The following is a 26,423-nucleotide window of genomic DNA, read 5'->3' as shown; positions in this document are numbered from 1 at the left end:
GAGTCTATGCATGTCTTTCTCAGATATGGCATTCCAGTCTAAACCTTGGTAAAAGAACTAGTGTTTCCAATGGTTTCCTGTTAAAAGGAGAACAGATTCTTATTGAACTTAATGCAAATGACTATGATTACCATGGAAGAAAGGATACTCACTGAGACTTTTTGAACCTCAAAGGGTTCAGATAGAGGGAAAAATTAAATACTTCAATTTGTTTACAAATGAATACCACATTTCTGTAAGTCATAGATATCTTAAGAGAAAGTTTCCTTAATCTGGAAGAGCCAACGTTACAGAACCAGCAATGTTTCAAACAAGAGTTACAAAAACTGTAATAATTTTCCCCAATTCACTTAGTTCCATGTTACTAATTCTTGTTCAGTTAGAATGCAGCTTTTTAGTTAGTTCTGGAGGTTCTTACCCATTTCAGTTTTATGATCTTAAAGATGTCAAATACCTGTATTTGTCAAAAGCCCGTTTTATAAATCTCCTTGAAGACAAAATTCATTTTGCAAGAGCATCAGAACAATAACTATAAATCACAAAGACATTGTTAACAATCTGGTGAGAGTTCATTATGATGCAGTTGGCATGAAAACTTGGTTATGTCTGTGACACAAAACAGTTTAATAATCAGAATATTGAGTGATGTCCTTATCCCAGAATATAACATATCAAGTAAACAAGCTGAATTAGTCACAGACTTCAGTTTACAATTTTAAATCCTGGGGAAGTTTGTTAAAACTTTAGAAAGTTTTTATTTATTTTTTTAATGTTTATTTATTTTTGAGAGAGACGGAGACAGAGCGTGAGCAGGGTAGGGGCAGAAAGAGAGAGGGAGACGCAGAATCCTAAGTAGGCTCCAGCTGAGCTGTCAGCACAGAGCCCAATGCGGGGCTCGAACTCACAACCTGTGAGATCATGACCTGAGCCTAAGTTGGATGCTTAACTGACTGACCCACTCAGGCACCTCTAAAACCTTAGAAAGTTTTAAAGCACATGCCTAAATAGGATTATGGATCATTAAAGACCTGATAAAGACAAAACATAGAAACTGATTTTTCGGGGCAAAGAAAAGAGAAAACAACTTTGTTTACATTTTCTTATCAAGAGCTGATGAACAATCCAAGGAAACTTTGTGTTTTTAACAGAGAGAAAAGCAGAATTGTAAACTCTTAGCAACCTTAGTCTCCAGTGGAAACTAAGTAGTAACCAATTGTGAGCTGTGAACTGTTGCACCAAGATTCTTTGGATCGCAAATTTATGAATCAATTAAGCACAAAGCATGTTTTCCAACGTACCCAAATAGTCTTAGTTTTTCTGAAATAAGAAGTCAAAACCAGATAAAACTCATGTTTAGTAATCAATGTGTTAGTATTTTATCTTATTTGGAAAAGACCTAGAAGTCCAATGAATTCAATCCCATTTATCATCTAAGTGGAACTTTACAATTTCAGGTTACCAAAGTCTTTTAAAGCTATCTTAACCTATGAAAATTTTGAGACAAACAAAATTCACCATTATTTTAAGTCATGTTTTTGCTAACAAATTGAAACAGGAATAACATGAGCTTATTTGGCCTTCAGTAAATCTTGGTAGAATAAAAGTTTCAATTAGTTTAAATACTGAATTATGTTTCAGTGCACTTAAAAGTCAATCAGTTTGTCCCCATGTCAGTTTTTACCTGGGGCACCGGTGAGGAACTCTGAAGTGGGTGGTCTAAGTCCAAAAGGGTGCTCTTGGCTTCTACACAGAAAATTCGTTTTTTTCTGTGACACAAAATACTTTAATAATAGGAATTTTGAGTGATGACTTTCTACCAGAATATAACATACCAAGCAAACAAGCCGAATTAGTCAGAAATTTCAGTTTATAGTTTTAAACCTGGAGAAGTTTGTTAAAACCTTAGAAAGTATTTTTTTTTTAACGTTTATTTTTGAGACAGAGAGAGACAGAGCATGAACAGGGGAGGGGCAGAGAGAGAGGGAGACACAGAATCTGAAACAGGCTCCAGGCTCTGAGCTGTCAGCACAGAGCCCGACACGGCGCTTGAACTCACGGACCGTGAGATCATGACCTGAGCCGAAGTCGGATGCTTAACTGACCAAGCCACCCAGGCGCCCCAGAAAGTATTTTTTTTTTAATGTTTATTTATTTTAAAGAGAATGAGAGAGACAGAGCATGAACAGGGGAGGGGCAGAGAGAGGGCAACAGAATCTGAAGCAGGATCCAGGCTCTGCAAGGATAGAAGGAGGAGCCAATGGTGCTGGAGGCACTGAGGATGCTATAGGAACCAGTTAGGTAGGCTGAACCCAAAGTGGTGCAGAAACAGGAGGAGGTAGAGGCAGAAGAGGTGAGGTGCCACTAGAAGGCAGAGAAAAAGGACTCCCCAGTCCTAATGCTTGGCTTCTCAATTTGGACAGATTTAAAATTTTTTTTTTTTTTCAACGTTTATTTTATTTTTGGGACAGAGAGAGACAGAGCATGAACGGGGGAGGGGCAGAGAGAGAGGGAGACACAGAATGGGAAACAGGCTCCAGGCTCTGAGCCATCAGCCCAGAGCCCGACGCGGGGCTCGAACTCACAGACCGCAAGATCGTGACCTGGCTGAAGTCGGACGCTTAACCGACTGCGCCACCCAGGCGCCCCTCAATTTGGACAGATTTGCAGATGCCATGTTTTCTTGTCATCAGGTGAAAATTGAGGCAGTTCGCATGGGGTGGGAGAAGACAGGAAACTTTCCCAAAACAAAGGGAGTTTCTGCAGCTGCTTGGGAATATTTCTTAAAGTCCCCTTCAAAGATAGATTAACCAGAGACAGTTGGCTCCAAATTATCATAGCCATTAACTTGGGAAATGAATGAGGGAGAAGCCCCCATACCTATTAGGAGGAAGCACAGTGAGGCAGTCAGCATCCAATATGTCAGGCAGCGACTGGCTATTGGCCAAACACATTCTGCAAATGGCTCTTATGTCAAGGTGCTGATTTAGGGCCATGAAACCGACCAAGATGTCGGAAGATATGGGACTTCTAACCATTTGGAAGAGTTCTAGCAAAGGAGGTCAAGCTGAAAAAAGTATTATACGAAAGCGTTCTGTGGAAGGGCCATACCTCTAAATCAGGGGTTTGTACTAATATGTACTAATTAATGGTTTTGTACTAAGGGGGTTTGTACTAAGGCCCAGAAACATCAGGCCTTGTGGATCCAATTTGTTCCTGCTTTTAAGAACACAGCCCAAGAGTGAGTCAGAAGGAAGAGAAGAGGTCCCATCGTCAGAAAGACCAGCTACTGATTCCCAAAGGGGTGTCCTGCCAAAGAGAATGGAGTTCGGACTCATGGTCTGGATTTTAGTCAGGGCGTCGGGCTGACCTGAAAAAGGACCAGACCTAATAGGAGGGGATGGACTCTTCAGGTGGTGTCCCACCATGGAGAGGAGTCATGGCAAATACAGGGTGACCAACTCTTGGGGTATCCCACTGTGTTGGTGTGTATTACCAAGAGGTTGCAGCAAATGGCATGGCACTTCCTGGTGGTGTGTCCCCTGGAGACAGGGAGAGCCAGACACCGGTTTGGCCAGACTGGGTCAGACCCATGCAGATGCGTGGGAACATGTTTGCCCACAGATCAAGATGGCAGCTGGATCTGCAGGAACAGAGGAAAAGGGTGGAGGCCAAAAGAAGCAGCGGCTCAGAGTCAGCCAGTGTCAGGAAAGGGTCCCAATGCAGTCCAGTGTGGGGATTCAGACTGGGCAACCTGCCAGTTGTGTCAGACTTTGGGAACAGACCTCAGGAGACAGAATGAGAGAGCAGAGAAAAAAGGTCCTTCACTCTCCCAGGCTCGGACAATCCTAGCTTTCCCCCTCAGACCTTCAGACCACACTGGAGAGCCGCCCTGGCCAGAGGCCTTCAGTTATCTGAGGAGTACTAGGGGTTAGACTGTTGAAGGGTCGAAAAGAGAAAGGAGCGGGAGGGAGGGATTCCCCTCTGAAGGGCAAAAGGGGAAATCCCTCACCCTTTCTGGCAAGGGCGTCAGGCTGGTTCTCCCTGGGGCTTTCAATCCTGTATGAGGAGTAACCCCTGACGGAGGTCATCAGTTCCCCAAAGAGCAGTAGAGCTGGTTCACCCGGGGAAAGTCCTGAGAGATTCCCAAGAGAATTTGAGGAGAGGCCCAGACTGGCAGGGCTCGTCGTGCAGGGTTCCCCCAAATGTGGGTGGAGGGGGCATCAAATGTGGTGCCTCCTAAATGGGAGGTCTCTTGATCAGATGGGGGCCCTCAAATGTGGGGTGATGATTGGGTGGAAGCCAGTGGCCCCTGAGGTGGAAGAATTCACCTGAAGCAGAACAAAGGAGATAGAAGTTTACTGAACACATGGAATGGGAGCTGAGGGCAGGACAGCAGAGGAGAGGCTGTCTGCGATGAGACAGTGGGAGGGGGCTGCTTGTAAGGAGTGGAGGTGAGGTATGAAATTTTACCTTTTTTGGTAACTGTCTGGTTACAAGTAGCCCACTGGTCAGTTAGGAATTATAGGTATTTCTGGGTGGGTCACTGATGGGCCAGCCAGGTGGTCACTGTGACCCTTTCTGCATTCCATCATTGCTCAAACCTGTTTGTGTAAAAAGGGCCTCCACATCTGAGAGCCAAAGGTTACTGTTAATCATCTTCTTTTTAACTCTAAGCATGTATGCATTGTCTGTGGTAGTCAAGCACAGGTGAATTGTTTTATACATATTTACTTCTTTTTTTTTTTTTTCAACGTTTATTTATTTTTTTTTGGGACAGAGAGACACAGAGCATGAACGGGGGAGGGGCAGAGAGAGAGGGAGACACAGAATCGGAAACAGGCTCCAGGCTCCGAGCCATCAGCCCAGAGCCCGACGCGGGGCTCGAACTCACGGACTGCGAGATCGTGACCTGGCTGAAGTCGGACGCTTAACCGACTGCGCCACCCAGGCGCCCCCATATTTACTTCTTTAAAAAAAATTTTTTTTATGTTTATTTATTTTTGAGAGAGACAGAGACAGAGTGCGAGCAGGGGAGGGGCCGAGAGTGAGGCACAGACTCTGAAGCAGGCTCCAGGCTCTGAGCTGTAGGCTCTGAGCTGTCAGTACAGAGCCCGATGAGGGGCTTGAACTTGCAAACGGTGAGATCATGACCTGAGCCGAAGTCGGACACCTAACTGACTGAGCCATACAGGTGCCCCACACATTTACTTCTTTGTAGACTAATATTCTTTACTCAGGTGTTAACACAGATGTTAAAGCGTTAACTCACACTTATATAAAAATTTTCTTTGAGAATAAAGTTGCTGACAGAGTACTTCAATATGAAGGGATATGTAAGAGTATAAATATTGTTTTTGAGACAGATATTTATTTTATTATTAATTTTTTAATGTTTATTTATTTATTTTGAGAGGGAGAGAGGGAAAGAGAGAATCCTAAGCTGAGCTCCACACTCAGCACAGAGCCCGATGTGGTACTTGATCTCACTAACTGTAATCATGACCTGAAGTCGAAATCAAGAGTTAGATGCTTTACCAACTGAGCCACATAGGTGCCCCACAAATTTTTATTTTAAAATTAAAAAATAAAATTTTTATTTCACTGGAAGTCATATTCTTGTATATTTTCCAGTTATAAAAACAATAACATTTGTAGAAAACCTGAAGTGTTTAGAAAAATAGAAAGCAAGATTAATTTCTTATCTAAGAGGCAACTATTAATATTTAAATAGAAAAAATAAGCCTTAGGTAGCTTAAACCTTTAAATAGGAAAATAAAAGCTTTTCAAATGGGAAACCCACCTGTACACGAACATTTATGTAATCTGGGATTGGGATAACATGGTACCTGTGCAGAAAATCATTAACATAGCAGGCCTCAGGCCTTTAGAAGGCCTTTAGAAGAACTGTCTTCAATTAGCCCTTGGATGGCATCTAGGAACTTGGCACTTGAACTGCTTCCTAATTAATAAAGGTGCCTAGATGGTTTGTACAATCCATGTCATTTATGGTAAACCTGCTTTTCCTCTGAGTCTGGAATTTTGGTACATGGTAAACAGAGCATGTCTCTGTGGATAGTGCTCAGTGAAAACCTTAGATTCTGAGTTTGTAATACACTTCCCTGAGCAGAAGCATTGGACATGTTACTGTATTTTTTTGTTTCTGGAGAAAGAAGCATGCATTGTGTGGCCCCTCACAGAAGGGAGAGAACATAAGAGGCCTGTACATGGATTTTTCCAGACTGTGCCTGTCTTTTTCCCTTGCTGATTTTGCCATGTATCATTTTGCTGTAATGTCACAGAAACAGCTATATGCCGAATCCTGTGAATCCTTTTAGCAGATCATTGGAAGTATGGGTAGTCTTGAGGAATTCTGAAACAATAAATACCAAAGGTGGAAAGTAAAATGATTTTTTGGAAAGTAAAATTCCAAAATTACTCAAAAAGCGAACTGAAGATAGGGAAAAGTTACTTTTATTAAATACTAATGATAAAAGGTTAATATTCTTACTGCATAAAGAGTCCATAAAAATTAATAATAAGAAAATTCTGCCTAAGCAATATGAGGCAAACAAAATAATTTATAAGAGAATTTACAAGAATAATTTATAAGGGAAGATGTGAAACGAGCAGTTACGAAAAACTCTTCACTTTCAGAAGTCATTAAATAAATGCAAATTAAAATGACAATGACATGCAAATTTTTAATTTTCAAATTTGCAACAAGTAAATAAAAATCCTACAAAGCCAAGAGATCATATTCAGTGTTATGGAAGATGGCGGAGAACACTATTTTCATACACTGCTCGTGCCAGCATATATTAGTACTACCTTTCTCATGGACAATTTGATAATTGGTATTAACAGTACTAAAGAGTTTGTATCATGAACACAGCTAGGCCACCATAAGGCCTGCCTCTGTATTTGGAAGCATGGTCTTTGTTTTCCTTTAAGTATCAACTTATATGCAAGATATTGTTTACAAGTTATTTAGGAGTTAGACCACTACTAAAGATTTGTATGTGGAAGGCTGAAAAGCTACCAATTTATAGACTTTATAAATCAATCTAGAGTTAAAGACTTTATAACCAAAAGTTTTTATCACTTAAATACATTTTATAATATGAACTAAAGTGAGAGTTAAGATCTGGGGTGTGTGAGGAATATGCTTTTCTTTAGCCTAGTGGGGAGAATGGTTATCATGAAAGAAGGCTTATTCACTGGCTAATCAACTTTAGGCAAGAATACATATGGAAGTTGAGGGGCGCCTGGGTGGCTTAGTTGGTTAAGTGTCTGACTTCAGCTCAGGTCATGATCTTGCGGTTCTTGGGTTTGAGCCACGTGTCTGGCTCTGTGCTGACAGCTTGGATCCTGGAGACTGCTTTGGATTCTGTGTCTCCCTGTCCTCTTTGCTCCTCTCTATCTCTCTGTGTGTCTCTTTCTCTCTGTCTCTGTCTCTCAAAAATGAATAAACATTTAAAAAATTAAAAAAATGTATGTATGGAAGTTGAAAACCTGGAAATTGATTTTTTAAAAATGATTCATGTATCTCTTAGGAAATGTTCACACATCTCAGTTTGAAGACTGCTGCTAAAGGGACAGTAAAAATCTACTCCTGAAATGGACTTATCACTTGTTAGCTTTCTTGCCGTGAAATTGCTTAGAGGCTACCATTTTTCTTCCTTCAATGCTTGGCATCTCAAGTGGTCAGGATAGGCTTGGTTGTGCTGCAGTACAAATTAGCCCACCATCTTATTGGCTTTAATACAATAAAAACATCTTTCTTGCATGTCTGTCTTCACTATGTGAAACTTGCAGCCTCCAGGGTTGCTGCAGTAGAAGAGAAACCTGGAGGATTTCATGGGATTAAAAAAAAATATTTATTTATTTTGAGAGAGAGCGAGAGTGTGTGTGTGCACATGCATGTACCGGGGAAGGGCAGAGAGAGAGGGAGACCAAAGATCCCAAGCAGGTTCCATGCCGTCAGCGCAGAGCCTGATGCTGGACTCTATCTCACAAACCATGAGATCATGACCTGAGCTGAAATCAAGAGTTGGTCGCTTAGCCGACTAAGCCACCCAGGTGCTCCTTCATGGGATGTTTTTAAGGGTCTGTACTGAATTGGCTCAAGTTACTTCCATCTATCCGTTTCATTGGCCAGACCCCAGGCATTTGAGCCCAATCTCACTGCAAGAGAAAGCTGGAAGTGTGGAGGAGCAGAGGGATTTGGGATTAGCACTGACGTGTATTTTGGTTGTGGCACGCTTTACTCATGATTCAGAAGCCTTCTTTCTGATCAGAGGCCATCGTTCTTCCTATAAACTTCTCAAGTTTTCATTAAAATAGTGGCATCCGACAGTTATAAAACCTGTTTGATTGCAAATCCCACAGTAATAATAGCTGCATTCTTATAGGTGAAGGGCAGTTGGTAAGAAACTGGTGTCAATAGGAGGTAGATTATAAATTATTCTAAGTTATTTTTTTAAAAATTTTTAAGGTTTATTTATTTTTTGAAAGAGAGAGAGGGAGGGAGGGAGGGGCGGAGAGAGAGGGAGACACAGAATCCAAAGCAGGTTCCAGGCTCTGAGCTGTCAGCACAGAGCCTGATGCGGGGCCCAAACTCATGAACTATGAGATCATGACCTGAGCCGAAGTCAGATGCTTTAACTGACTGAGCCACCCAGGCGCCCCAATTATTCTAAGTTATTACCCATCTATTTTCTGGTTGTCTCTAAGTGGTATGGTTGGCTCATAACTTGAGTATCACTCCCACACTACCTTTTTACAACTCAGAAATTCTACTTTCCCTGGAATGTCTTCCAGTGGATACTAATTTTTGAAGTACTCTAAACTCCTAAAATTACCTGTCAAACTATATCATTAGTAACAGAGATTTTTTCAAGACTTCTCACACATGCCAGAAAGAAAACATCATGCTAACTATTTTAAATAAAGCTTCAGCAGATTAAGAGAACATGCTTTGAAAAAAATGTCCATCTTCTGCTTTCTCACTCCTAAGTTCTGGTAGTTAAGTTCTCTGTAAAATATCAAATTAAAAAAATCCTTTTAATGTATATTACATATTCTATTTGATCAGTTTGTTTTATGACTTGGCCTTTTTTTTTTTTTTTTAATGTTGGCTAGTACGGTGGGGAGGGATGCCATGATTGCTGTCACACAGATGAGCCACTTACCTGGGTACCTGTCAATTATGTCTACTCTCATGCTGCTCAAGTTTATTTGTGTCCTGGAAACCTTAGGGCCACATACCAGGGGAGTCTTAGAAACAGCTCTAGCAAGCAGGGAATTGATGGCTCCTTCATTACAATTATACTTCTTTGCATGATTGCTCGGCTGTATTCTTATAATAGCTTTCCATCCTAGAGGCTAAATAAATAGAGCGATATACAAACTGCTTGATATATCACAGAAAATTAACAACTGTTGCCCTTTCCAACTGTTTTTCCTCCTATAATCACCCTTTACTCCCATCCAACTTATTCTTGTCTTTCACAAACTGCCAAAATGTGGATGTAGATATCCTTCGTAAGTATAGAGTGTTGAGAGTCATATTTTTTTCTGTACCTTAAAATAATTGTGTGTTTTTCTTTTCTTATTTTCCAATCTAGAATAAGTTATTTACTTTAGTAGGTGGTGTGACTGTGTAATACATATATGATAGTGATAATAATGACAAAAGTAAACTTTTAGTAAGCCTTTACTATATGCCAAGAAGTTTGCTGAGCACTTTACACACAACATTTCATGTAATATTGCAAACTCTATGATTTAGGTGTTTCCCATGAGGAAACTGAAGCTCAGAGACGTGAAGTTACCTTGAAGGTCATAAGGTAGCAAGTACTGGAGCAGGGAATTGAATCCAGTCAGTCTCCAAAGTTCATGCTCTTTACTATTGAAAGCTCATTTATTAATTTTGACTTCAGTGTGTTCCAGAAGTTCTTTCTGGGTGTCTTCTCAGACAATACAAAATTCTGTTGCCTGATATGAAATGAATTCAGTTTAAAAGTTTTTGTGGTTTATATATACAATGGAATACTACTTGGCAATGAGAAAGAATGAAATCTTGCCATTTGCAACAATGGATGGAACTGGAAGGTATTATGATGAATGAAGTAAGTCGGTCAGAGAAGGACAGATAGCATATGTTTTCACTCATATGTGGAATTTGAGAAACTTAACAGAAGACCATGGGGGAAGGGAAAGGGAAAAAATTGTTTCAAACAGAGAGGGAGGCAAACCATAAGAGACTCTTAAATACAGAGGACAAACTGAGGGTTGATGGGGGTGGGGTGGGGGAGAGGGGAAAATGGATGATGGGCATTGAGGAGGGCACTTGTTGGGATGAGCACAGGGTGTTGTATGTAAGCGATGAATCACGGGAATCTACCCCCGAAGCCATTGATATACTGTATGTTAGCCAACTTGACAATAAATTATATTAAAAAAAAAAGATTTTGCTTCATTGAAGTGCCTGGGTGGCTCAGTTGGTTAAGTGTCTGACTCTTGATTTCGGGTCAGGTCATGATCTCACGTTTCAGGGGTTTGATCCCCATGTTGGGCTCTGCGCTGACAGTGCAAAGCCTTGCTTGGGATTCTCTGTCTCCCTCTCTGCCTTTCCCTCACACACACACACACACACACACACACACACACACACACACACACTCTCTCTCTCTCTCTCTCTCTCTCTCTCTCTCAAATAAATAAAAATTAAAAATAAATAAAAGTTTTTGCTTCATTAAACAAAATTTACTAATTTTTATGGCTGTGAGATGGCATTGTAGTGAAATATAGACTTCTCTTAATAGATTTGTAATGAAACGAAATTTATGGGATGAAGAGATTCCTAAACGTATCTTATGCATCATTTGAAATAAAACAGGGGCCCTAAAACGAGATTTGAGAACAGAAGACCAGTATTTTTGGAGAGAATTATAACAAAGAGAATTACTTGTCCGTTCATTCCTAATGATGTCAAACTATCCTCTCATATTTGAGGTCTTTTTCTATGTTTTTATTCTTGAAAGTGTTTTTCCAATGTTTTTGTTTATTCTGTATGTTTTTTCTTTTTCTTTTTTTTTTGATGATTAGAAACATAATCAAAATTAAGCAAAATTACAGAAAAATAGAACTTAGCTGGTAAAAGTTCTCCATAACTTCTTTTCCCAAGATTTAATCCCTGATAAAATTTCATGAATGCTTCTACAACTACCAACATATATTCTTAATGCTATTATGTATATTTATAAAATAGGATAATATTATGCATTTTATTCTATAACTTGATTTTATTTTTTAACTAGAAATATATCTTGGTTGTGGCACCTGGCTCAGTGACTGAGTGGCTCAATCGGTTAAGCATCCAATTCTTGATTTGACTCAGGTCATGATCTTACGGTTGGTGAGGTCAAGCCCTGTGTCAGGCTCTGTGCTGACAGTGCAAAACTTGCTTGAGATTCTCTCTCTCCCTCTCTTGTCTTTGCCCCTCCCCCACATCCTGCTCATGTGCACGTTCTCTCTCTCAAGATAAATTAACTTAAAAAAAAAAAGAAATATATATATTGGTCCACTTTTCATGTTAGGATATGTAAGTCTGTTTCATTTTTTTTCTTTTTTTTTAAATTAAAAAAAGTTTTTTGTTTATTTATTTATTTATTTATCTATCTATCTATCTATTTATTTATTTATTTTTTTCAACGTTTATTTATTTTTGGGACAGAGAGAGACAGAGCATGAACGGGGGAGGGGCAGAGAGAGGGAGACACAGAAACGGAAACAGGCTCCAGGCTCCGAGCCGTCAGCCCAGAGCCCGACGCGGGGCTCGAACTCACAGACCGTGAGATCGTGACCTGGCTGAAGTCGGACGCTTAACCGACTGCGCCACCCAGGCGCCCCTCTATCTATCTATTTAGATCACGAGTGGGGAAGGGGCAGAAAGAGAGGGAGAGTGAGAGAATCCCAAACAGGCTCTGTGCTGTGTGTGCAGAATCTGGTGTGGGGCTTGAACTCATGAAATGTGAAATCATGACCTGATCTGAAATTAAGAGTCACAAACGCCCAACCAACTGAGCCACTCAGGCTCCCTTTAAATTTTCTTTAATGTTTATTTATTTTTGAGAGAGAGAGACAGACAGACAGACAGTGTGTGAGTCGGGAAGGGGTAGAGAGAGAGGGAGACACACAATCTGAAGCAGGCTCCAGGTTCTGAGCTGTCGGCACAGAGTCCAGTCAGGACTTGAACCTACGAACTGTGAGATCATGACCTGAGCCAAAGTTGGATGCTTAACCAACTGAGCCACTCAGGCATCCTTGTTTCATTTTTAAAAATATCTATATGAGAATCTGTTGTGTGAATGTGCCAGTGTAACATTTCACCTGTTGGTGGATTTTTGCATTGTTTTGAATATTTTGCTTCAGTATTTTCATTTCTTTAAAATTTTAGTAAGAGTGTGTGAGCAGGGGAGAGGCACAGCGAGAGAGAGAGAGACAGAGAGAGAGAGAGAGAGAGAGAGAGAGAGAGAGAGAGAGAATGTTAAGCAGGCTCCTCACCCAGCGACTGGGGAGCTTGACCCTGAGATCATGACCTGAGCTGAAATCAAGATTCAGTCGCTCAGCCAAGTGAGCCATCCAGGTGCCCCTATTTTGCTTCACTATTAAACATAGTGGGGCAGTTCATAAGAAGATGTATGAATGGCCAATTATTACACAAAAATATGTGCAATATCATTATTCATCAGGGAAATGCAAATTAAAACCACAACAAGAAATATCTACCCATTAGAATGACTAACTTTGAAAATAACAGCAATTTCCAGTGTTGCAAGGATATGAAGCATCTAGAACTCACATGCACTGTTTTACAACCACTTGGAAGTTCTGTTTGGCTGTTTCTTAGAAAGTTAAAGATACACTTAGCATATTACCCAGCCATTTCACTAGGTATTTACCCAAGAAAAATTAAAACATGTTCATACAAAGACTTGTACATGAATGTTCATAGCAGTTTGATTCATTGTAGCCTAAATGTCCATCTCAATGTCCATCAACAGCTGAATGCATAACAAATGTGGTATATCCATATAGTAGAATACTACTCACTTATAAAAATGCAACAACATGAATGAATCTCAAAATTTAATGCTTTATGAAAGAAGCCAGACATACAAGAGTCTCTATTAAGTGACTTCATTTACATAAAATTCTAGAAAATGCAAACTACATTTTAGTAACAGAAAGCAGATCATTGGTTGCCTAAGGCTGAGAGTGGAGGGAGAGGTAGTTTGCAAAGGAAGAATCTTCTTTCACAGGAAGAAACTTTCAGGGGATGGAGAGTTCTATTTCTTGATTGTGGAGGTGACTGCACAAGTATATATATCTGTCAAAACTTAATTAATTGTATAATTTATTATATGTAAATTATTTTTAACAATGTTGATTGAAAAACATTTGAAGTACAGCTGAAAATCAAAAAGGTTCTGCAATGAACATTTTTTTTTTACCCATGTCTAGGCATACTTGTGGAATTGTTTTGTGAATTAAATGCCAACAACAGGAAAACCTAGTATGAGGATATTAACATTTAAAAAAATTTTTTTAATGTTTTTATTTATTTTTTGAGAGAGAGAGAGAGAGAGAGAGAGACAGAGTGTGAGTGGGGGAGGGACAGAGAGAGAGAGAGAGGGAGACACAGAATCTGAAACAGGTTCTGCAGGGTCTGAAATGTCATGACAGCACAGAGCTTGATGTAGGACTCGAACTTGCAGACCATGAGATCATGATCTAAGCTGAAGTTGGATGCTTAACCGACTGAGGCAACCAGGTGCCCCTAACATTTAAAATTTTTATGCCCTACAAAGTTGTTAGTGATTTATGTGTATGAAAGTGCCCATTTCACCACCCCCTTGCCAATATTGGGTATTATAAATATTTGCCAATCTGGTGAGAAAAATATTATTATTATTATAATTTTCATCTTTTCATTGTAGATGAAAATGCTATGAATGTCTTTTGTTACGCATACTAGAAATTTTTATTTATCTGTGAATTGACTGTGTATATTTCCAATTTTTCCATTCTTTCTTTCTTACTGATTTCTAACAGTATTTTATATGTCATTAAAACCTTTGTCTTTTATTTTTATTGCAAATATTTCCATTCTTCCAGTATGTTATTTATCTTTTAAGTTTAATCATGGTATCTTTCATTGTACTGAGTTTAAAATTTTATGTAGTCAGAACTGTCAACTTTGATGATGTTTTAATTTCAAATTTTTTTTTTAGATAGAGAAGAACTTTTCTCAAAGTTTCTCAAACGTTCTTGCTTTAATGGTTTCATTTACTTTAAATTTTATTTGTATTTAGATCTTAGAACTTAAGTGTAGATCACACTTCTTCTTTTCTATATGGATAATCAATTTTCCTAACACTGTTTCTTAAATAATTTATCATTTTCACACTGATTTGAGATTTCTTCTTTGTTATGTAATAATTTTTCATTTCTATGTATGGCTGTTTCTTTGTTCATATGTTAATATCTTATTTTAAAAATTACACTTTTATTTTTACCTTGTAGGCTAAATATTCTCCCCACAAAAAATTTTTTCTAGGCTATTCTTGATCATATACTCATCAAGATGAATTTTAGAATCAATTTATCAAATCTTCTTTACCTTTTCTTCCCCTGTGGCCCACCCTTCCAAACTGTGTTTTGATGATGGCACTCAGGTTTGTTTGAAAGCTTCCCAAGGCTGGTCAGGGCTTTCTGGTTGAGGTAGTGCTGATCTTTCTCTTGCCTCTTTTATACAGTTAATTCTCGTTATTAGAAGTAGTTTTGTTCTGTAAACTGTGGACACCAAATTAGTGAATACTGAACCATTGCTCCTGGGGGAAATATAGGATTAAGTTCCTGCAAGTCTTTGGTCACACATTTTTGTCTACCAGTTAATACACATAATGTTGTATTATGGGTGTTTCTGTTTAAATTTTTTTTTTTTTTTAACGTTTATTTTTATTTTTGGGACAGAGAGAGACAGAGCATGAACGGGGGAGGGGCAGAGAGAGAGGGAGACACAGAATCGGAAACAGGCTCCAGGCTCCGAGCCATCAGCCCAGAGCCCGACGCGGGGCTCGAACTCACGGACCGCAAGATCGTGACCTGGCTGAAGTCGGACGCTTAACCGACTGCGCCACCCAGGCGCCCCTGGGTGTTTCTGTTTAAAGTCGCCTTATTTAATATATATTGTTGATTCATTAACATTAAATCCATGGCCATAGCATTATAACTTATATAGTTATAGTCATGCCTGAACAAAGCTTATCTAACACATATTTTCTCTATAGGGCTCATCATGGTCTCCTTGCACTTAAGAACACCAGACAGCACTTCAGCACTACTCTTGGGGCCATTTTATTTATTTATTTAAAAAAAACTTTTTTTCTTTATTTTTGAGAGAGAGAGAGACAGAGTGCGAGCTGGGGAGGGGCAGAAAGAGAGGGAGACACAGAATCAGAAGCAGGCTCCAGGCTCTGAGCTATCAGCACAGAGCCCAACACGGGGCTCGAACCCACAAACCATGAGATCATGACTTGAGCCGAAGTCGGATGCTCAGCCGACTTGAGCCACCCAGGCGACTTAGACTTGGGGGCTATTTTAAATGGTGAAATCACCAACAAAAAAGCACAGAAACGTGAAAATGTGACACTAAGTACACCACACTAAGGACACTTCTTTACAGTATGAGACTGGAAACAAGAAGGCCTAACAAGGCAAAACAAGAAGAGTGTTGCTGGGAACATGTACATCAAGTGACTGAAATTTTTCTGCATTCTGTGCATGGCCTGGAATGACTGCAAAAGCACTGAAAATGTTGATTTTGGAGTTAGTGAGTAGTTGAATCCTCAAATACAGAATCTGCGAATGATGACAATAGACTATAATTTCCCTTTGAAGCTGCTGCAGTGTGTGTAAATAATTAAATGGAAAGCCTCAGAGTGCAATATTTATCAAAACATTGCAGGGGGCAGTACAGCAAAATGATTCCTCAACTGTCGCTCATGAATTTAACATAACTTATAGTTTATTTTTTAATTTTTTGTTTTTTAAAAAAAATTTTTTTTAACGTTTATTTATTTTTGAGACAGAGACAGAGCATGAATGGGGGAGGGTCAGAGAGAGAGGGAGACACAGAATCTGAAGCAGGCTCCAGGCTCTGAGCTGTCAGCACAGAGCCGACGCTGGGCTCGAACTCACGGACCGCAAGATCATGACCTGAGCCGAAGTCGGACGCCCAACCGACTGAGCCACCCAGGCGCCCCTATTTTTTAATTTTTAAAATCAATATTTTATATATACTTCACATCTGTATGGTTAATTATGAAAAATAGTAACCTCTGATGCCTTTCTGCCCCTTTTTCCCAGAGACAACAAATGTCAATTCTTTTAGCTGTTTCTTTTAGCTTTTACCTTCAAATCTCTAAGTAATGTAATTATAATGCTACTTTTTGCTTTTGTTTTTAGGAATTATCTGTAGTGAGAAAGACTAGCTCTCTTTCACCACCATGCCAACAACTGCACATACACTTTCTATCTTATCAAATCATACATTTTGCTAGATCGGAATTCAAGTATTTGCATCGTTATGATTATACAATTATTCTTCAGATTTGGATGACATTGCTGCTCTTGCACACCTTTTTGTTTTTCCTTGTGTTAATATTTGTATGGCTTCTTTATTTACTTTCTCAATATATGTCCTTAATTCACCCCCAACTGAACCATGAGGATATTTCAGCTATTGTGTTAGTATTTTCTTTACTTTCATTCTGAAGATTCCTTTCATCTTTTCCTTTAGATCCCTCATTTTCTGGATCCCTTATCTTCTTATTTCTTAAAAAAAATTTTTTTTTAACACTTATTCATTTTTGAGAGGCAGAGAGAGACAGCATGAGCAGGGAAGGGGCAGAGAAAGGGAGACACAGAATCTGAAGCAGGTCCAGGCTCTGAGCTGTCAGCACAGAGCCCCATGTGGGGCTCGAACTCAGGAACTGCGAGATCATGACCTGAGCTGAAGTGGGATGCTCAACCGACTGAGCCACCCAGGCTCCCCTCTTCTTATTTCTTTTTAAAAAGTATTTATTTATTTATTTTGAGACGGAGAGCAAGAGAGAGTGCACTTGCTTGCGTGAGCGGGGCAGGGGCAGAGGGAGAGAGAGAATCCTAAGCGGGGCCCCACTCTGTCAGCACAGAGCCCAACATGGGGCTTGAACTCACGATGCTGGGATCCTGACTGGAGCTAAAATCAAGAGTTGGTCACTCAACCGACTGAGCCATCCAGGTGCCTCTCTTTCTTGTTCTGTTTTTGGTGGACCATATCCTCTAGAAATAATTTTCCCAAGAAGGGATGGGAAGGTAAAATTTTTCTGATTAAAAAGTTTCTTTTTTCTACCCTCACACAAGACTCATGGCTTGACTGGGTTTAGAATTTAAAAGAGAAATACATATTCCTTTCAAAAATTTTAAGGTTTTTGTTCCATTTCTATGTTTTAGCTTCCAGTACTGTTGAGAAGTTCAATGAGATTCTGTTAGCCAATCCTTTGTATATGCTTGTCTTCTCCCTAGAGATTTTTCAGATCTTCTTTTGGCAGAGACAAAAAATCTTAGTGTTCCAGATTATTACACTGATGTGCCTTGGTGTATGTTTTTAATTTATTTATTTGTTTTTAAATTTCTAGCACTTTGTCACCTTTTAAAATTTTTATTGTGGTTGAGACACAGTGTTACATTAGTTGCAGGTATATAATATTGTGATTTGACCACTTTAATATATGCTATATTCACCACAAGTGTAGCTACCATCTGTCACCGTACAATGCTATTACAACACCATTTATCATTTTTCCTATCCTGTACCTTTTTTTTTTTAAGTTTATGTATTTATTTTGAGAGAGAGAGAGAGATTGAAAGAGAGAGCACAGGAGTGGAGCAGAGAGAGAGAGGGGAGAGAGAGAATCCCAAGCAGGCTCTGCACTGACAGTGAGATCATGACCTGAGCTGAAATCAAGAGTTGGATGTTTAACTGACTGAGCCACTCAGGCACCCCTCCTATGCTGTACCTTTCATTCCCATGACTTATTCATTCTTGATGTGTGTCTTTATTGTTATTAATTTAATTTGATTTAATTAATTTTTAAAAATTTGAGTATATTTGACACGTTACATTGGTTTCAGGTATACAGTATAGTGATTTGACAAATCTGTATGTTAATACTACCCTCACCACAAATGTAGCTATAATCTGTCACCATGCAATGCTATTACCATATTGTTAACTAGAGTCCTTATGCTTTGCCTGTTATCCCCATGACTTACTCATTCCATAACTGGAAGCCTGTATCTCTAACTCCCCGTCAACCATTTTGCCCATCCTCCTACCCCCTCTCCTCTCTGGCAACCATCAGTTTGTATTTATAGGTCTGATTCTGCTTTTTGTTTGTTTATTCATTTATTTTGTTTTTTAGATTTCATCTCTGAGTGAAATCATGTGATGTTTGTCTTTTTGACTGACTTACTTCACTTAGCATAATATCCTCTAAGTTCATCCGTGTTGTTGCAAATGGCAAGATCTCATCTTTTTTAAGGCTGAGTAATATTCCACTCTGTGTGTGTGTGTGTGTGTGTGTGTGTGTGTGTGTGTGTGTGTGTATCATATCTTTTTTTTAAATTTTTTTTTAACATTTATTTATTTTTGAGACAGAGAGAGACAGAGCATGAACGGGGGAGGGTCAGAGAGAGGGAGACACAGAATCTGAAACATGCTCCAGGCTCTGAGCTGTCAGCACAGAGCCCGACGTGGGGCTCGAACTCACAGCCCTCACGGACCGCGAGATCATGACCTGAACTGAAGTCGGCCGCTTAACCGACTGAGCCACCCAGTGCCCCAATATCTTCTTTATCCATTCATCTATTGATGAACGCTTGGGCTGCTTTCATATATTGGCTATTGTAAATAATGCTGCAATAAACATAAGGGTGCATGTATCTTTTCAAAATGGGGTGTGTCTTTTTAAAGTCTAGGCAGGGCATGCAGAGCCCCCCTCCTTTTTTTTTTTGAGATATAGAGGGGAGGGGCAGAGAGGGAGAGAGAGTAACCTGATCTCATGACCCTGAGATCAAGACCCTGAGATCACGACCTGAGCTGAAACCAAGAGTTGGAAGCTTAACTGACTACAGCACCCAGGTGCTGCAAGGGCCCTTTCAGTCTGGAAAATCATATCCTTCAATTCTGTGATCTTGATCTGAATTATTTATTAATGTTCTCTCTTCTGTTTTTGCTGTTCACTCTTTGAGAAACCTGTATTATTGGAATTCCTAGGCTGATTCTTTTTCCCCCCCTCCTCCATTTTTCACTTTTATCATTTCTTTTTGTTCTACTGTCTGAGTGATTTTCTTTTTTCTTTTTTTTTAATTTTCTTAATGTTTATTTATTTTTGAAAGACAGAGTGTGAATGGGGGAGGGGCAGAGAGAGAGAGAGGGAGACACAGAATCTGAAGCAGGCTCCAGGCTCCAAGCCATCAGCATAGAGCCCAATGCGGGGCTTGAACCCACAAGCTGTGAGATCGTCACCTGAGTCAAAGTTGGACACTTAGCCAACTGAGCCACCCAGGAGCCCCTGGGTAATTTTCTTACCTTTATCTTTCTGCCTTTCTCTTACATTTTCATTCTTCTGTCATTTTTTAAAGTTCCAAGATCATATTTTCATTCTCTAAATACTTTTTACAAGTGTCCTTTTCTGTTTTGTAGGTGCACGTTCTTCATTTTTCTGATAATATTGATAATTTTTTATGGACATAAAACTTGCATACAGTAAAATTCTTTTTGGCGTGTAGTCCTGTGAATTTGGGCAAACATATAGAGTCATGTAACCATCACCATAATTACGATATAGAACACTTCCCTCACCTCTCAAAACTTGCAGTCATTCTCTCTTCATTCCCAGCCTATCCCAACTCTTACCTGTTTTCTATCTCTATCCTTTGGCTTTTCAAGAATGTCATATTGATGGAATTGTAATGTAGTTTACCTGCCTTATATCTGTTTGCTCTGAGTTTCTTTTTCATGTTTGCCTTGGTCTCTTTCTTTCCTGATATAGGTTTTCCCTGTATCTTGCTGATTTTTTGACTGTTCTTTTATACAATAGGAGATGGACATTAAAAAAAACTGATTAGAGGGGCGCCTGGGTGGCTCACTTGGTTAGTGTCTGACTTTGGCTCAAGTCATGATCTCGCAGTTTGTGAGTTCAAGCCCCGTGTCTAACTCTGTGCTGACAGCTCAGAACCTGGAGCCTGCTTCAGATTCTGTGTCTCCCTCTCTCTCTGCCCTTCTCCCTTTCATGCTCTATCTCTCTCAAAAATAAATAAACATTAAAAAAAATTAAAAAAAAAATAAAAAGCTGATTAGAAACTGTATGCATGGGTCGAGCTTTGTCATGGGCTGAATTTGTCCCCCTCAATTTATACCTTGAAGTCCTAACCCCCCACATCTCAGACTGTTTTTGGAGATAGTTCCCTTAAAGAGATACTTACATTAAAATGGGGCTATTTGGGTGGGTCTTTACTGGTTGGTGTCTTTATAAGAAGAGGTTAGAACATAGAGATATCAGGGATGTAGTGCAAAGAGGGATGACCCTGTGAAGAGGCAGCAAGAAGGTGGCCATCTGCAAATGAAGGAGAGAGGTTTCAGGAGAAACTAAACTTGCTGATACCTTGATCTTGGACTTCTAGTCTCTAGAACTATGAAAAAATAATTCCTATTGTTGAAGGCACTCAGGCTATGGTATTTTGTTACGGCAGCTCCAGAACACTACAATAAGGTTTCTTGATTGACAAGTTTCAATGTCGGGTGATATGATATGGCTGGACTTTTATGTGTCAATGACTACTAGTGTGTGTCAATAACTTTTAGTTATTTTCTCTTGGATTGATAAAATTCTTTTCCAAAGAGGAATTTTCAAGTAAAGCTATTTGACTTGGCAGCTAGAGAAGAAAGGGATTTGGAGACTTATGGAGTGGAGAAGATTTGCAATAGCTGTTTTGGGAAGAGGTGGGTTGAGCAATAGGTTGTTGGGTAACAATGAATTTGAAGTTAGGGAACTTGATTTTATAGGGGACAAAACTCAATAGCCTCTCTTCATCAGCTTGATGTTTATGTTGCAGTGTAAGTGACAAGGATGGTAAGGGTGCTTGAAGCAATGTTGTGTAGGCTCAGTAAGGAACTGAATTAAACATGGGCACAAGTTTCAAGTAGATGTTTATTTATTTTTAAAACATTTATTTATTTACTTATTTGTGGGGGAGGGAGCATGAGTGGGGGAGGGGGAGAGAGGGGGAATCCCATGCAGGTTCTGCACATTCAGCACAGAGCCCAGCTTGGGGCTTGATCTCACAAACCTCAAGATCATGACTGGAGCCCAAATCAAGAGTCTGATGCTCAACTGACTGAGCTACCCAGATGCCCCACAAGCAAATGTTTACTAGAAGAGGTATGATAATGGCCAATAAACATATGAAAATGTGCTCAATGTCACTTGTCATCACAGCAATACAAATTGAAACTACTATGAGTGTATTACCCAGTGTCCAAGATGGCTGCAATGATCCTTACCTCCTCATACACCCTTGTGTATGGAGTACTCCCTAATACTGCACCAGAGTTGGCCTATGTGACTAATAGCATATGGTAGCTGTGATAATATGTCACATATGAGATTAGGTTATAAACACTGCAGCATCCATCTTGGCACCAAGAAACCCCACCTGTAATATTGCTGCGATGGGACTGTAGTTTTTTCACTGTGTTCCATTATGGCAATCTATTAATGCATTGTGGCAAAATGAGGATTTTTTTTTCTCCTCATCTTTCTGTCCTTTCTTTCCCTCCACAAACATTTTTTAAATGGTATTTTTAAAGTTTACTTATTTTGAGAGGGAGGGAGGGGCAGAGTGAGGGAAAGAGAGAGAGACTCCCAAGCAGGCTCCGTGGTGTCAGTGCAGAGCCCAACACAGGGCTTGAACCCACAAACTGCGAGACCATGACTTGAGCCAAAATCAAGAGTTGGAGGCTTAACCGACTGGATCATCCAGGTGCCCCTTTAATGTTTTTTTTTTTTTTTAATGTTTATTTTTGAGAGAGAGAGATAGAGGCAGAGAGAGAGAGGGGGACAGAGGATCCAAAGTGGGCTCTGAGCTGACAGCAGAGAGCTTGATGCAGGGCTCAAACTCACGAACTATGAGATCATGACCTGAGCCGAAGTCTGATGCTTAACTGACTGAATCACCCAGGAGCTCCAGCAATTTCTTATTTTAAAAGAATGAATGGGCTGATTTCAAGGAGCAAGTGCCCATTATATGGAATTTCAATGTTCCTTACCAGAACATTGAGGTAATGTCCTCTTAGCTGAGGACACTCCTAGCTAAGAATTGTTGTGTCTCTTGTGATCCTTCTCAAGACTATAATGATATGTGTGTAAATGTGTGGTATATGTGTAAATCTGTAACTCTTATTCTTAATCCACTGGTGATGGACATGCATTAAGATTTTTAAAAAAATGTAATTGACGTGAGGAACTCCCAATCATTGCTGGTGGGAATGCAAAATGGTACAGCTACTTTGGAAGGTGGGGTGGAAAACAAAACATACTCTTAACACACTTTTCAGTAATCAGCACTTGTTGAGAATTACCCAAATGAATTGAAAACTTAATGTCCACACAAAAACCTGCACACAATGTTTTAGCTGCTTTCTTTGTAACCGCCAAACCTGGGAAGCAACCAAGGTGCCCTTTAGTAGGTGAATGGATAAATAAACTGGTCTATCAAGGTAATGGAATTTCATTCAGCACTGAAAAGAAATGATCTGTCACGCCACAGAGGAAACTTAAATGAATATTATTGAGTGAAAGAAGCCAATCTGAAAAGGCTACTACTGTATGATTCCAACCATATGACGTTCTGGAAAAGGCAAGCTGTGGATACAGTAAAAAGATTGGATTACAGGAGTTTGAGGTGGGGAGGAAGGGATGAATAGGCAGAGCAGAGAGGATTTTTAGGGCAGTGAAAGTATTCTGTGTATTATAATGTTTGATACACGCCATTATGCATTTGTCTAAACCCATAAAATGTACGAGAGCAAGAGTGAACTCTAAAGTATGCAATAGTGATGTGTCAGGGTAACTTTGTCAGTTGTGAAAAATGTGTCACTCTGGTGAGGGATGTTCAAAATGGGCGATGTTGGGCACATGTGGGGAAAAGAAGTACATGAGAATTCTTTGTAATTTCTGCTCAGTTTTGCTGTGAATCTAAAAACTTCTCTAAAAAAGTCTATTTAAAAAATGTATTGAAGGGGCGCCTGGGTGGCGCAGTCGGCTAAGCGTCCGACTTCAGCCAGGTCACGATCTCGCGGTCCGCGAGTTCGAGCCCCGCGTCCGGCTCTGTGCTGACAGCTCGGAGCCTGGAGCCTGTTTCCGATTCTGTGTCTCCCTCTCTCTCTGCCCCTCCCCCGTTCATGCTCTGTCTCTCTCTGTCCCAAAAATAAATAAACGTTGAAAAAAAAATTAAAAAAAAATGTATTGAACCAGTAGTTCATCATTTTTCCCCATGAATTCAGCTTGATCTCAGTCATCATGATCTAAACTTTGTAAGCCATTTGGCTAGAATTTGACTTTGTGATTTAGTGTTGATGTTAAATATTTTTAGTGAATTAATGATACAATTATTGACCTATCTGCTAATTTTTATAGCTGGTGGGTGAAGAGAAAAAGGAAATACACATATTTTTTATATGTAAATATTCTTTGTAAATAAATTATTTGATAAACTTTAAAAATTCATATTTTCTCCCTGTCTGAAGTGTAGAATAAATACGTGGAGGTCTTTGTTAGTTGTTTTTTAGTTCTTTTTTAGTTGTTAGTAATTCTTTGTTGTTTAGTTCACTTTTTATTTATTTTTTATGACTTTATTTATTTTTTTATAGCTGTTTCAGGTTTACAGCAAAATTGAGAGGAAGGTACAGAGATTTCCCATATACCCCTTGCCTACACACACCTCCATTATCCATATCCCTCCACCAGAGTATAATTTGTTACAAACTATATTGACACAGTGCCCTAAAAATCCTTATTTTTCATTAGACAAATTATCTTAGGTGTAACTGTGGACTTTATTAATAGGGTATTAGAGGTTGTAATTTTTACAGATTGACTTAACTGGATCAGGTCAAAAGTTTCTGTGTTACACATAAAGCAGAAATATAGTAAAGGAAAAAAATATAGTTTTGGTAGTAATAGAGATTACTTAAAACAGAATATTAACAATTTTGCACTTTTCCTTCTGAAAATTCATCATCAATGCTCTTAAAATATTTTCTGTGTTTTGCCAGATACTGACAATATGAAGCCATTGGAGGGTGTAAAAATTCTGGATCTAACAAGGTTTGTATTGGTTTATCTATGTTTTGGTGATTGAATTTTCCCTTCTTTCAAAAAAACATTCATTCATTTTTGGGTTTTAATGCTTACTATTAAAATTTAAAATTTTTTTTTTCAACGTTTTATTTATTTTTGGGACAGAGAGAGACAGAGCATGAACGGGGGAGGGGCAGAGAGAGAGGGTGACACAGAATCGGAAACAGGCTCCAGGCTCTGAGCCATCAGCCCAGAGCCTGACGCGGGGCTCGAACTCACGGACCGCGAGATCATGACCTGACTGAAGTCGGACGCTTAACCGACTGCGCCACCCAGGCGCCCCAAAATTTTAGAAAAGAAAATAAAAAAATGGTATAATTTCATCATTCTAAGAGATAATTAGTATAATATTTGCATTTTTTTCAATCTGCATATTTATATATTATTTTTAAAGACAAAAATTAGAACCATACTGAAATCACAGTTTTTACCCACATTTAAAAGATAATGTTATATTCTGAGTATTTTTCCATGTCATTAAAAATTCAACAAAAATGTAAGATGATATTTTATTATATGGTTGTCACATAATTACTCATCCCCCAAGATTTCACTATTATAAATTAGGCTTCCTTCCTGATGTACAATTCCTTGTTCATCAATCTTTGCCTCAGGAAATCTTAGGATTTCTTCCTCAGGATAGAATGCTGAAAGTGGAATTACTGCATCAGTATACTTTTTAAAACTTTTAATACATAAGGTCAAATTGCAATTCTGAACAGTTTTAACAATTTTAAATCTTGCTAGCATTATATGAGCTTGTCTGTGCTAATGGATTATTAAGAAAAGAATTAATATAAACATCTTCAAGGTGGTGATTACTTGTCATTGTTAATATTGTAGAGTACTGGCGGGACCTTTTGCTACTATGAATTTAGGAGATCTTGGAGCAGAAGTTATAAAAGTGGAAAGACCAGGTAAAGCTATTACTCCCTTTAAAACATAGAAACAGACTAATACAGTTTTTTTTAAAGATTTTATTATTATTATTTTTTAAAGTTTATTCATTTTTGATAGAGAGAAGGAGAGAGAGAGAGAGAGAGAGAGAGAGAGAGAGACAGAGCTTGAGCAGGGGAGGGGCAGAGAGGGAGAAACAATCTGTAGCAGGCTCCTGGCTTTGAGCTGTCAGCACAGAGCCATGAGATCATGACCTGAGAGGAAGTCAGATGCTTAACTAAATGAGCCACCGAGGCGCCCCTAGGATTTTATTTTTAAGTAACCTTTATATCTAGCATGGGGCTTGTACTCAGGACCCTGAGATCAAGCGTCTCATGCTCTTTTGACTGAGCAAGCCAGGTGCTGCAAACTAATGTTTTTTGTTGTTGTTGTTGTTGTTGTTTGTTTTTAAGTGTATTTATTTATTTTGAGAGAGCTCAAGCAGGGGAGGGGCAGAGAGAAAGAGAGAGAGAGAGAGAGAGAGAGATAGAGAGATAATCCCAAGCCGGCTCTGTGCTGTCAGAATGGAGCCCAACTCGGGAGCTGGACGCTTAACCAACTGAGCCACCTAAGCACTCTAATAACAGTTTTTAACTGGTTTTTGAAATATCCATGTACCTATATGTGGAATGAGGAGAGAATTGAATGAAATGTTTATTTTTTTTCTTCCATTTCCTTACTTTCCTCTGAACCTATACTAATGATTTCCTTTCACTTTTTTAAAGTGTTTTTTAAATTTTATTTTTGAAAGAGAGAGAGAGCATGTGAGCTTGTGCCCATGTGCACATGACCAGGGGGTGGGGGGTGGGGAGAAGGGCAGAGAGAGGGAGACAGGGTCCAAACCAGGCTCTGCACTATCAGCACAGAGCCTGAAATGGGGCTGGAACCCACGAACTGTGAGATCATGTTGTGAGCCGAAGACAGGCACCCCTCTTTTTACTTTTTATAAGTGCC

At 39.3% G+C, this 26,423-nt stretch overlaps 1 protein-coding gene across 2 annotated transcripts in view; it reads left to right on the top strand.

Annotated features, from left to right (window-relative positions):
• SUGCT (succinyl-CoA:glutarate-CoA transferase) overlaps positions 1–26,423 on the top strand; it is a 765,867-nt gene that overhangs the window by 4,045 nt on the left and 735,399 nt on the right. For both annotated transcript variants that reach the window (XM_030307713.1, XM_032592372.1), the window contains exons 2-3: positions 24,449–24,500; positions 25,377–25,450. In XM_030307713.1, the coding sequence (XP_030163573.1) occupies positions 24,449–24,500; positions 25,377–25,450 (126 nt within the window). The remainder of the gene's footprint in view (positions 1–24,448; positions 24,501–25,376; positions 25,451–26,423) is intronic.

This window comes from Lynx canadensis, chromosome A2 (assembly GCF_007474595.2).
Source record: "Lynx canadensis isolate LIC74 chromosome A2, mLynCan4.pri.v2, whole genome shotgun sequence".
Lineage (NCBI taxonomy): Eukaryota > Metazoa > Chordata > Mammalia > Carnivora > Felidae > Lynx > Lynx canadensis.
Note: the sequence above shows the minus strand (reverse complement) of the source record. Positions and strands in the feature narration are given on the sequence as shown.